The 13543-nt window shown below is 41.3% G+C and overlaps 1 protein-coding gene across 2 annotated transcripts; it reads right to left on the bottom strand.

Annotated features, from left to right (window-relative positions):
- Positions 1-2401: 2401 nt before the first annotated feature.
- nr2f6b (nuclear receptor subfamily 2, group F, member 6b) lies at positions 2402-12023 on the bottom strand. Of its 2 annotated transcripts, none has more exons than XM_034147364.1 (5): positions 10215-12023; positions 9201-9295; positions 6656-6981; positions 4796-5042; positions 2402-4567 (listed from the first exon to the last, which is right to left on the bottom strand). In XM_034147364.1, the coding sequence occupies exons 1-5, from the start codon at positions 10481-10483 to the stop codon at positions 4293-4295; spliced, it is 1212 nt and encodes a 403-aa protein (XP_034003255.1). In that variant the 5' UTR covers positions 10484-12023; the 3' UTR covers positions 2402-4292. The 2 variants fall into 2 exon arrangements, with proteins under 2 accessions (XP_034003255.1, XP_034003253.1); XM_034147362.1 differs by having other exon boundaries at positions 6656-6984; positions 10215-12022.
- Positions 12024-13543: the final 1520 nt, after the last annotated feature.

Genomic DNA, 13543 nt, shown 5'->3' with positions numbered 1-13543 from the left:
GTTCAGCACAAGCATTTGCTGTGTCCAAATTCCTTAACTCACTACAGTATGCACTTCTTATTTTTTTGTATTAGTATGTATACAAATACAAATTATCCTTAATGCACAATGCAACTTTGGAATGCCACTATCAATTCACCTACTCAAGAGAAAGCAGAGTGAAAGACTGAAATTACTTTATATTTTTTTACTTATATCTTTTTGTAACAGTTTCACTTTCATCTGTCATTTATTTAAAGGTCACCTATTATGCAAAATCAACTTTTTCATGTCTTTTATACATCAACATGTGTCCCCCCCCCCCCTCTGTGCAAAGAGATTCTGAAAGTTTCAGGAAAAAAGATTCTCTCTTTTTGTCCTGATCCATTTATATAAAAACCTGTCTAACAATGAGCTGATCAGATTTTGGCCACTTTATGATGTGATAACGATTTGTTGGTTTGTGTAACCATTAGCCAATCACCAACCAAGGTAACCCCCCCCCCCACACCTTATCACCTGAATCTCCTCCTAGAGCACCATTGTGTTCTTTTTAACCAAATATCTCTCATGCGGCTTTCACACCAGCGCTTTTCCCTTTCTAGCTCCTAGCTAGAGCTTTTCTGGTTCAGCTCCGGTTTCCCTTTTCAGCTCCCGCTCTGTTCACACCGCCCAGAGCTGCCGCTGCTGCGTCATGACGTCACCGTTTACATCGCTGATTTTCTCCCCAACGGAGCTCACAACAACAACAACAACAACAACAACGGGGGGGGACTGCGTCGGGTCGATGATCGTGTTGCTTTTAATCATACGAAGCCAGATTAAATTAAATAACGACTTCTCCAACCTTATACTTTTCTCCAGAGTGCCGTGGTTCATTGTTTATTAATGTGTTTCAGCTGCATTTACCGACCGCTGCAGTGGCTGCACTTCCACGGGAGTTTATTCTCCCGTTAGCTCCGGGTTAGCTCACACGGCTCTAAAGTATTCACTGTCTGACTGTCACACAAGCAGCTGATACATATCCCCAGTTCCCCTTAAGTGAATGTGTGTCAGTCTGAATTGACGCTGTTTGGCATCACAACGCTGTTATGAAAGTTTCTCTGGTATAACATGGGTGATGTTAGCATAGCAACCGAAGCTAAACTGACTACTTGCTAAGCCGTGTTCTACAGGCACATTTTACCGGCGTATTTTTCATTATGATTCTACTTGTGATAGTCGGACATGACAACCTGTGCAGCCCATGTATTGATACGATAGCTGCTATAATAACAAACAAAACGTCTGCCTGCTCTCCACAATGATCAATAACAGCGAACGGATGGTCAAAGTAAGGTACAAATAAACAGAATCACACGAAGCCTGGTTAGTGTTGCCTGACTTTATAAAGTGTTTTTTTTTTTATAAGTGTGTGGTTGCCTTCTAGTCACTTTGCTCAGCGCTACTGCTTGTAGGCAGGCATGACGAGACTCTTCAGTCGACCCATGGCATGTTCAGGGGAGGTGGGTTTAGTTTCCTGCACGCCTCGACGTAAGAGAGACATAAGCGACGCCGCCTCTAGCTCCGAAGCTCTTGCCTCTAGACCGACAATTTTTTGGAGCTGGAAGTGAACCGCATTCCGGAGCTATGAGGCGGCGCCGCTGCGGTGTGAACAGGAAAAAATGGTACTTTTCAGGCTCTAGCTCCGAGCCGGAGCTGAAAAAGCGCCGGTGTGAAAGGGGCATCAGAGGGGCGTGGGGAGTGGCTCCTTATTTTCATCTAAAGTAACAGACAGAGAATCAGCACTTTTGAAACAGGGCTGAAACAGAGGGGATTATGGGATGCTACAATTATCTGTTTGGTATTTGGAGCCCAACACTTCAGAGACACGTGTTGTATATATCTGAAGCCTATAATATATTGATGAAAAACAGTATAATAGGGGACCTTTAACATTTTTATCAGCTGGGTGAAGTTCCCCTGTTCCTCTTTTTTTGTCCATTATCCATCTGGCGGGCCGGTATCAGTGTCCTTATCCCAATCGAGGGTCAAAGGGCAGAAGGTGTGGTGCGCTGTACAGATTGGAAAGCCCCTTATAACGATTTTCAATTTGTGATATTGGAATTTAAAAACACATTTCACTTGTATGTGTAATGTTAAACTACGTCAAATATCAGAAAATTGAGTTTCAACTAACAATGCATTTAATCTGTTGTTGTTTTTTTTGTTTAATTAATAATTATATTTCAATTATAACAAAACAGAAAAGCACAAGCTCCACATATTGAAAGGCTGGAGCCAATGTATAGCTTTTATACTCAATTACACAAATCAAATAATCTATTAATTACTTTCAATAAATAAATCTTGCCATGTGTTTCTGATTTTTACGAATGTGTGCAGTTTTTCATGTCTCAGAAACTCAAGTCATCCACAAAAGGAATGTGCATACTTTTATTTCTCGTAATGCAAAGATAACCAGTCATATTTTAGATGTGGCGTGGTCATAGAAACATGCTTCTTTTTAAAGTCAAGCTACACAATCAAATCACCATTGTTTATATTCCAACAAATAACACAAAGTGATTCAAGGACAGCACAAAGAGCTGTTAATGAGGTTGTTTGACCGCATCAGGGATCATTGTTGCCTTTTCTTTTAACGTGTAATACAAAAATGTATACCAAAACAATTCCCCTCCCCATTCTCTTTTGTTTCAGTCATTCATTTAGCAAAAACAATTGTCACATTGAGATGCATGCCAATAACAACCATGAATGTGACTACTTGGTACCCTTTATCTCAGTACCACAAAGACCATAACCTTAACAACACAAAACAAGTACCTTGCACAAGCATAATAATGACCTGAAGTGACCTCTGTCCACTTTAGGCCATGTTTTAACACACTGCTTTTAAAGTAGACCACAACTTAGAAAGAAATGAAAAAGAGTATATCGAACTCTCGCGGTCTTCTTACATTAAGCAAACATCTCAACACATTTTCAAATATATTTTGGCCAAGTCTGATGGTCAGACAAGTAGGGGATTATTTGTGTTTATTGTTGAAGATGCCTTGATCCCTTTATATTTATCTTTAGCACATGAATATATAATATTTGTCTTTGATATAAAACATGAGGTAATAATGTAATACAGAGATGTGACAGTGAGGAGCCAGGGTGTGTCTGAATACATTCACCTCCACTTCTTGTGGCGACATACAACATTAATGTATAATAAACTATAGCAAAGGAATAGCTCAACATGTAGGTAACACATGGTTATTTACTTTCTTGCAGAGAGAATAGTAAACATGGAGCTAAAGCCAAAAAACAGTAAGCACCTCCAAAACTCACTGATTAAGTTAAAGATCATTTGTTGAATCTGCTCAAATATTAATGTGTCAAATCACCAATTCTCAATTTTAAGGGGACATTTTTCTGACAGAAGAATACAACATGTAAATGAAAGAGCATCAGGGGGTTGGAGGGGTTACTTGTTTATCTTTGAGCAGAGCCAGGCTGGCAGAATATCTGCTCAGCTACCTAGCTGCTGGCTGTAGCTTCATATTTATCATAGAGATACGTAAGTGCAATCAATCCTCTCATCTAAATCTGCAAGGAATTAAATAAGCACATTTTCTCAAAATGTTGAACTATTTCTTTACAGAAGTATATGCAATACTTTATAGTAAAGTAAAATATACAATGCCAATGCCGCTTCTTTGTTTTAATGCTGTAGAAAGTTGAAACTGCGGTTTTTACAAACATATTTGGTAACAAAGTCTGCTCACTTAAAAAAACCTGACACAACTTGATCTGCGCGAAATGTCCCAGATATAGAGCTCTGCCTGTAGAAATGTCACTATGGCTTCATTCTGGCTTTTAAAAAACAGAGCAGAGGTCAAACACAGAGCCTGGGTTCAAACTGAGTCTCTCCTTAGGGGTGATGTTGGATGAGGTAGTTCAGGCACATGGCCTCATGATAGAGTCTGCGTTTCACTGAAAGCCTTGTGTTTTTATCCAGAATAAAACAGAGAGATCAGATGGAGGCCAGAGCAAAACTGACAAGTGCTGCAAACATATATATATAAATATATGGTAAAGGATAATTACACATTTTTGGTTCTCTGAAAGCAGCTTTTTGGTGTGACTTTCACCAAACTTTAGAGATACTGTGGCAAAAAGCTGACCTTTACACTCACAAGCAAAGACCTTACACGTCTAAGTTTGTATTCATAACATTCAGTTTGTCCTTTATATGTAATCTTTGTGAACTCTGAATCCTCCCAATCTGATCTCAGTCTGTCTCACTCTGGAGTCACATGGGCTCACTGTCCCGGTACGTAGGGCCAGCTGATGGAGCTCCCTGATAGCTGCATGTCTCGGATCAACGTCTCGATGGGGGTCTTGCCCACCAGCCGCATGAAGAAGAGCTGGGAGATGAGGTTGGCAGGCACGGCGCGCAGAGCTGGAAGGCGCAGCAGTAATCGGCCGAAGCGCTGGGGCTGGTTTGGGTACTGCAACCTCTCGTACTCTGTAAGGGCAACCTGGGCCTTCTCCTGCAGGGACTCCACATGGGATGGGTCAGTCAGACCACATGCGTCTGTGAGGCAGAGAAAGAAAGATCAACATTCTGACATTTATTAGCACTCTTTTCTGTTAGCCCTGTTGTTGCATATTGTACACTTGTGGCTTATTTACCCCTCTGGATATTTAAATATGAAATATGTTTTGGCCTTTTATAAAGACACCTGGGATCAGAGAACAGCAAAGACATCCAGTTACATCAAATAACATCCCTCATATAACCTTGTCGCAAAACGTGACTTACCGGGTGAAAAGAGTGCAATGGCTTTGAGGCAGCTGTACTCGGCGGAGTCCACTTGCAGTCGGTTCAGCTTGTCTACCTGGTCCTGGAACACCCTGACCTGATCCATGAAGGACACCACGCGCTCAGCAGACATGGGAGAGGAGTGGAACCCGGCAGCTGCCAGCAGAGGAGCCATGTGTAGAGGCAGAGCAGACTGAGCTGCGTTCAGGATGAAGAGCTCGCTCCAGCTCAGCCTCAGCAGAGCCACCTGCAGGGTTTGTTGAAATAGTTACTTAGAGTAATGTGACAAGATAGAACAACTGTTTTCTAGACAACTAGAAACCAAAACATGTTTTAACTTTAACTGGAAAAAGGGCAATGGAAGGCTGCTTAAAGCCAGAGTTCCTACTTATAATAAGGCCAAATTCTTTAAAAACAGTATTATACTTAATGAACTGTTTTTTGTATTAGATTGCTGAGAGTAGTATGTGCACTTGCTTAACCCTTAGATGCATAAGTGGGTCTTTTTGGACCCGGTGAGGTGGTTTTCTTAAAGTATCTTTGTAATTACATTTTTTTATCATTTCATATTCCAGCTATTCCTCAAAAAACATGTTTTGGATATCATGCCATTCTAATTTTAAATTTACATTTTAAGAAATTGTAGTTTTTGTATTACTACCCCAAGCTTCCATAAGTGGGTCTTTTTGGACCCGGTGAGGTGGTTTTCTTGAAGTATCTTTGTAATTTAAAAAATGTATCATTTCATATTCCAGCTATTCCTCTAAAAACATGTTTTGGATATCATGCCATTCACATTTTTAATTTACATTTTAAGAAATTGTAGTTTTTGTATTAGTACCCCAAGCATCCATAAGTGGGTCAAAACTGACCCGCATGCATTTTCTATGGAATCCTATGGGAAAACGTTTTTTTTCTAAATGTAAAAGAAATTTCTAAAATGATAAATAGTGAAAAATTAAATATAAACTATTTCTAGTGTGAACCAAAATATAATACTAAATATTATACAAGAGATTTTTCTTAACCAAAATGACAAGAATTGCATAAAAACACATATTATTCTAATACGGGTCCTACTTTTAGACCCACTTAAGAGTGTAGGGTCCCCAGTCACTCGTGCATCTAATTAAGGGTTAAGGAACATCTGGGAATTTCCAACCTCAAGCTTGGACTGGAATTCAGTATTTACAGCACATAAAGCGGAAAACCCTATTTTAACATTTGTATTTACATACAGGGACATCATTGCGGTGAGTGGTATCCTACAGTAAGTTGTTACATGCTGCAGTAAGAGGAGACAACTCCAATATTTTATGCAGTAAATATGGCGCCAAACAGTCCACATTGGTTGGCCGTTTATCAGCTTGAGAGAAATGTGGAATTTGAAATGATTTACTTATCTTGTATTGACCCTTGACAGGTATGTAGTATGTGTATATTATGTGGGAAATACATTGAACTCTGCTTTGCATCAATATATGCATTTATTTGGTGGTGTAAATAAAGCTAGCTAACGGTTTGGCTAACGTTAGCTGAAAGTAGCTAACACATTAGACAAGCTTACTGCACTTATGAGCTTGATAGTTTGTACAACGTGGAGACAATAGACCACATAAGTGAGTAAACTATATTTATGTTAAAAAGAAGTCTTCTCCCTTCATATAAGGGAACATATAGAAGCCTATAAAGATCACAAATGGTGGGTTTGTGATCTTGAACTTTGGGCTAGTTTTATGGTTTTGTCAGGCTGTAAAGATTGGCCCGTGTTATATTAAAATGTTGGCTTATGATTTTCAAGTGGTAACATTTGCCCCTGAATCTGTAGGGCTACCCCATGCACTGAATGTGCTGACTCACCTGCTCTGAGACTGGCAGTTCTGGGAAGTATGGGATGTTTCTGGCCCACTCGATGGTGCTGAAGAGGAGCCGGGCGGCCAGCTCACAGATGCTGTCGATGCCCATAACGGAGGCTCCGCTCGCAGATGCCTGCATCTGTGGCTGACCGTACGGTGTCACGTACCGGCTGCTGGGGTACGGCTCGGCCCGGAGGAGCTGGGAGATGAGCTCCGAGACCTGCTGCCCGTTGAAGTAGTCCGTCCCGATGTGACCCGGCCCTCCTCCTCCAGCTGCCAGGGTGTTGGGACTGATACCTGAGTGAGCTGGAGGGATTCGACCCCTCTGGACTGCTGCAGAAAGAGAGGGAGGAGAGGCAACACAATTAAGGTTAGCTCCACGGTCTGAACATCATTTATTATAAATAATATAATATATATGTCATAATAATAATTATGACATTTAATGGATTGTGCAGCCTTGGTGGAGGTATGTGTGCTGTCGGAGCCAAACGCCCCCATCATTGAAGTGTTTTTTGGTTCTCTTTTGGTTCAATCACTCAAACTAAGCTCTCTATTTAGCATTCTGACATGGTTTTTATTTATTTAATTTAGCTTACAGGTGGGGAAATGTTCTTGACCCATTAAAAAAACGTTCTATATCAAATGTTCTGAAAATCTTACATGCATGTTAATCATCTGGCACCTGGGTGCTTTAATAGAAGTTGACACCCAAAAATGACCACATCAAAATAAGAAAATCCAGAGTGAGTTCAGGGTCTCTGCAGAGACAAAGCCACACACTTCTAGTGGGTCACACATGTAGGTTGAGAGGGATTATTTTTGTGTGATATACATCATTATTAAAAACAGTTATCATTGTGCCTTTAAAAGCAATGAGCATTTGCTTCCTTTACTGGGTTAAAGGTATAACAGACGTTTCAAGGTAATGTGAAAACAGTGCAGCCTGCGTCACGGCCGCGGTCAGCATGGTTCATTAATAACCAGGCTCAATATAACCCCTGGCACAGTGTCACCTCAGTGCACGGATGTATGGGACAGCGTCTCGTGGTGTCTTCTGACACTGACTGAAATACAAGTTCTGTGATAGGCGACTAGAATACAATTACAAATGCTTTTAAAATAGTTTGTGATGTGATAATGAGGGTAGGATTGCTGGAATGAAAATAATTACTCCAGGGGAACTGGGAATCGTCTCGTATTACAACTAATCAACTGAGAGAAATTAAGCAAATCATAATTGTAATTAAATGTGTGCATAAATATAAAGACACTTACATACATATAGACAGACATCACAGAGGCTGGAGCAGTGTGAACTTGTTAACTGGTTGTTTTTTCTGTTATGCAAATCAAACATGGTTGCCTCCCCCTCCCTGAACCTCAGCAGCTGCAGGGAGTCGAGCTCTGGGGTGAAAACATGCTTTGGTTGACAGTATAAATATTGTGCTTGGATCGCTGGTAAATGTCAGATGCTGTTTCTGTTGAGGTTAGCGGTTTCTCTGCGGATGACCCATTCTGATATTTATGTATTTGTGTTTGTGCTTTGCTGAGAGGTGTTTGTACATTAATCAGGGTGTTTGTTGGTATTAAAGGACACAGGATATAAATAGTTTAAACCTCAATGCTGGAAAGTGACGGCGTACATTTAATCAAAGTCATGTATTTAAGTATGATTTGAGATACTTGTACAACACTTGTGTGTTCCTATAGGCACCTTTATATTTTGACTCCACTTAATTTCAGGGGAAATTTGATATGTTTGCTTTTGCTTTGCACTACATTTGTTTGACAGCTGCAGTTGCTTTGAAGATCAATGTATTATATAATATTAATATATGAATAATATCATAAATATGATAAATACATTATCAGGACAAAACTAATCAACATTATATGCAATAATAGTAAAATAAAATGAAATTTGTTCCACCTTGTCCAAATACAACATTAAATTGCTTAATCATAATAACTATAAAATGGTCCATTTAACAAAGAAAGTGTTTGTTTTAATACTAATTTGTTTAAGTAAAATGTTGAATGCAGAACTTACATTTAAATGTGTATATGTACACTTTTAAACTGTTGTAACCGTTTTGGCCAGTTTCGGTGTGTAATTAACTTTTAATTGATCCAGCAAATGGGCTAGCAGGCAGTTGCTTACTTACACATCCAGCAGTTATGAAACAACTTTAATGTAACCAGTGTTCACTATGTTTAGCTCTGTTTGGGTCTCCATCAACTCCTATTTGTCTCTTAGCTGTTAAATGCCCCACTATGTTCACCAGCTTATCTCTAACTGTTTCTGTCTGCTGTTTGCCAGGCGGTGTACAGAGGGTTAACCAGATCTCTCCCTTTGCTCTTTCTGCTGGTGCTTGAGAAAACAGCGATCCAAAACAGTTAATTTGTGGGCCGTAAAACCAAAATGATGAGCTGAAAGATCTGAGAATTATCCGTTGACACTGTCAGGCTTAACATTTTCACTTTTAGGGGTGAAAAACCCCCTTTTAAACACCTTGTTGTGCACATGTATGACAAAGCTTTGATACCTTCTTTGCGCATTCCCACGCGGAAACATTTCTTCAGACGACAGTATTGACACTGGTTGCGGTGATGCTGGTCGATTTGGCATTCTCGATTTGATCTGAAAAGGGAAACAACAACAAAAGATGAACACTTATTGTGTAGATCAAAACATATATGTTCCGGGTTTTTTTCTCTAGAAATATTTCAAAAAGCTAAAAGGGAAAAACATTTGCATAATTGACTCCCCATTTCTCCCCCTCACTGACCCCTGACGAGTGAACTGTGCGAGCTGGCGTGGCCGAAAGGATATCAAGGCTGTGACCTTTTGTAAATCATCGGCCTTACACGCCCTTGTGTTGCCTTTTACAGCAGGAACGAGGTCTGCCAACATTTCACAGAAAGACCTTTTTAGCCCTGAATGTGACGAACTGACTGCAAACACACCGTCCATTCAGGGTTAGTGCATTATTATGTGGAAGAAACATGTGGCTGAGAGTAGTCTTAGTGAGAGCAGAACATTGAGTTGCAACATTGTGTTGCTGTTGTGGAGAATAATGAGAATGTTAACCTTCTGAGGCAATCCATCCTCACATGACTGACCTTCAGGGCTTTCATTTCTTTTCCTTTTTTTCTCTCCACAGGCTCTTTGTGAGACATATCCAAGGTTGGAGCATACATATCACTCTAGAGTGAGAAATGGACTATTCTGCTGTGTCTTGAAAAAAACCCTGCCACATTTAGCACTTTAGAAGCCCCAAATAAACATTAAATAAATTATTGACTACCCACTTCAATAAAGTAGATATAAACATATTACATTTAAGTGTTAATAATATATCATGTGTCAACAATAAAAACTTCTTTAATAGAAACATATTTTATGTTATTACTACTTAATTATATTTAATATATTACCACTCATGGGTGCCCCAAGAAGGAGATAAGCTGTTAACATTAATATCTGCTTACTACCTTATAGTATGTTATAGACCAGGTATCAATGTAAAGTTAAAAGTAAGTGTTTGAGCAGCCCTTACCGGCAGGAGTAGTTGAGGTTTCGTCTGATGCTCCTCTTAAAGAAGCTCTTGCAGCCCTCGCAGGTGAACACGCCGTAATGCTTCCCACTGGACTTGTCCCCACACACCACACAGTCCACTACGCAGGCCTTGTCCTCGTCCCCGACGTCCACATCGCTGCTCCCGGCCTGAGGCGAGCCCTCCTCTTCCTCCCTCCTCAGGTAAGCCTTCTCCCCCAGTCCATTAGTGTCCCCGTTGGGGTTGCCCCATCCCCCGCTCACCATGGCCATATTCTCTGAGACACGCCGCCTTGTGAGTGGATCATGCACAGACCCACCCTGTCCCCCAGCTTCCAACTCGCCTCAAAGTCAAAAGACTGGTTACAGAGAAGAATAGTTGTCCAGGTTTGTGTGTAAAGAAGAATTTGTCCAAGAAGATCGAGAAAAGGGATACAAAGTTGTCCCGGCCGCTCTGGTGTTGACCTTTCTCCCCTCTGCCGTCTGGTTGTTACGACCTGGAAGTCCTTCCCTGTGCGGTTTGCTCTCTCTCTTCTTTAATCCCTCTGCTCTCTGTTCTTGCCTTTCACCCTTGTGTTCTCTGCCCTGACCTCCGATCAATGGCTCCCGAGCTCTGAGAAACTTCAGACACACATTGAGTGGTTCAGAGTTCAGGCATGAGAAAAGGGTGCAGCCTTGCTCTTTTCACTGAACACAATAAATTACACTTTGACTCCTTCTCTCTTTCTTCCTCCCTCCCACTTTCTCTCTCCGTCTCCCCCCCCTGGAAGAAGTAAAAAGAAAAACACCTCACCTCCTTCTAATCATAGTGACAAGGGACAAAACAAGAGTCGCTCTCAAAGTGAAAAAGAAGCTCTGCCCCTCTCTCAGCGCTCGACTTTCTCCCAGAAGGACAAGCAAGTGGGAGGAAAATAAAACACAGCTCTCCTTCAGGCAGGGTTAAACTGCCCTGCCCTCTCCTCCAACTTATAAACTAGTCCAACCAGTTCCTGCCGTGCAGAGGTGTTATCTGCTGATCTGAGGCAGTTCTAGTCCAGACTCACTCTTGACTTGTCAGGGCTGTTTCAGAAGCAGAGGTGATAGTGATGAAAAGGAAAAATAGGAAAGTATTTTGCTTTGGAAATGCTCAATCATATGTCTCAAAAGAAAAACAGACGTGTGAGGTTTTTGGAATTGGATTTGGTTCTTTCTTTGGTATTTAGAGAAGATATAAACACAGAGCCACTTCAGCTTTTATATATAAGAAGTATTTTGGTTTGGTGTGCTAGACAGAAAGCCTTAAAGATCCGACTGAGGCAGACTCAACACTTAAAATAAGAAGTGACAATACACCCCTTTCCCTCCTGGAATATGTGGTCTTTGCAGCAGATAAGTGCACCAAATAAGTCCTCTTCTGTTTCTGTGGTGAAATTATGTTTTCCTGTTGCTCATCCAACTCTTCAGAGTCTGCGGTGTCTGGGGCTCAAATGTCACAGAAAAAGCCAAAACAAAGCAGAGTTGAGAAATCTCCTCCTCTCAAAGCTGCACAGAGTGTTGTTCGTGCTTGTCCATCCAGCAGTAACAGAGGCCAGGACCTCTCTGCATTCCCTGTCAGCAAGTCGGGTGTTCTGTTGCACTCCGTACTGTTCTGCCTGTCCCTTTTTTCTTCTGTTCCGCCTTTCTTTCTGCTGGCCCCGGCAGGAATAAATTAGGCAAACAAGCGCAGGAAAAACTCGGTCATAGACCTTTTAGTGAAAGCCAGACGCTGCAGTGGAGAGCAGTCCAGAGATAGCTTCCTCTCCTCTCAATCCCCTCTCTGTGTCTCTGCCTCGCTCCCTCCTTTAGGGAGAGTGAACGTGTGTCTGTGTGCTGAGGGATTTGACACTGCTATTCAAGCCCTGCCGTTGCCATGGCACTGGATGCCTTATAAGGCCAGAGGAGTCAAAGAGCACAGAGTGGGCTGCAGCCACACACACACACACATACACACACACACAGAAAGAATGCCTGGCTGCCTGACTGGCTGCCTGTTTCCCCCCTGACCCCGGGCCATACTGGGAGCAAAGGGGGAGTTAACCCCAACATTGCCGTAAAACAAAGAGGGGGCCTCTGGTCGACACACAGCGAGCGCATGGCACTCACACTCATGTTCTCCACTTCACTCTAATCCCAAAGAATTCCTCCAACTTTGTTGACCCAATAATAACAGAGAGGGCAGGCATGTTGTTGTTGAGCAACTTGTCAAAAGGTTATTTGATACACCAGCGGCTTCTTTTCACACCTGCTGCACACACTCACAGGTCTGCGTGGAGGATGCCAGAGATCCTGGTGAACAACTGCATCCTGGATGGTCCTGGTTGAGTTATTATGTTTACATTAAAAGAAAAAGAAGCTCATCTCCAGAAAGTTGTTGGACTGATGAGACAGACTAGAAAAGGAGATATTCTGACAACCTTTTCAGTGTCACTTTAGGATCTACAACCACTGTGGACTATTTTAGCATTTCACAATTTATGTCCAATGTTCATGTGAACTCAGGAGGTACAGTAGTGTGCCTGCAGAGGTCAGGGTACTGGGGGAGCAGCCCACCCAACCTTCATGCACAAGACCAGAGTTCACCACCCACCACGGACCCTCAATTCATTATTGTGTTTGATTAACTAAAAACCATAACCATATTGATTCTAACCTCAATCATCAGTTGTAACTGCCTTATCCCTTAAAAACATACATTTGACCTTAAAAAAAACAGCTTTAAATGTGTGCACTGGCTCCTAATAGGGGGAATGGTGTCTCAGTCCAGCTCTGAACAGCTGTTTTTACATTATGTCATTTTGTTAAGAGGGTAGTACAATCTCTGGAGAAGTGTCTAAGGCTTATCAGCACTAGTTGTTTTTTAGTGAAACTGGATCATATTTTGGGAGAAAAACATTTCAGATTTGCCCTCTGTTCAACTCCAGCTGCTCTGCCTGACTATCTGTGATTCACAGTTTCCTAATGGACAGAACGTTTTTTGTAAAACTAAAGTAATGCTCACGGCTAACTCCTGCTAACAGTAGCTGCTTTGTCAGAATCACGTCATTTCTGCAAAAATTATTTCAGCATTCTTTGGTCGTTACAAGTGGATACTGTGGGAAAACCAATGAAATACATTGTCAGTAAATCATTTACTTATATGAATATTTTGGGCCTTGCTAGATATGTCAAACACTAAAACACTTTATCTTTGCATTACTACGTTTACTTCTTTCACATAAATAGTATATAGGCCTAGATATATAACTTAAGACACCGGGTTGCTTTTCCCAAAGACATTATCGTTCAGGTCATGACGAGCAAAATGTACAATGTAAC

Source organism: Trematomus bernacchii, unplaced genomic scaffold (assembly GCF_902827165.1).
Source record: "Trematomus bernacchii unplaced genomic scaffold, fTreBer1.1, whole genome shotgun sequence".
Classification (NCBI taxonomy): domain Eukaryota; kingdom Metazoa; phylum Chordata; class Actinopteri; order Perciformes; family Nototheniidae; genus Trematomus; species Trematomus bernacchii.
This window is presented reverse-complemented; position numbering and strand designations above follow the sequence as displayed.

Coding starts and splice junctions, on each gene's coding strand:
- nr2f6b (XM_034147362.1), bottom strand. CDS start 10,483: ATGGCCATGGTGAGCGGGGGATGGGGCAACCCCAACGGGGACACTAAT. Junction 6,985..9,200: donor CGTGGGAATGCGCAAAGAAG/GTATCAAAGCTT, acceptor CTCTTTCTGCAG/CAGTCCAGAGGGGTCGAATC. Junction 4,568..4,795: donor CATTGCACTCTTTTCACCCG/GTAAGTCACGTT, acceptor TCTGCCTCACAG/ACGCATGTGGTCTGACTGAC.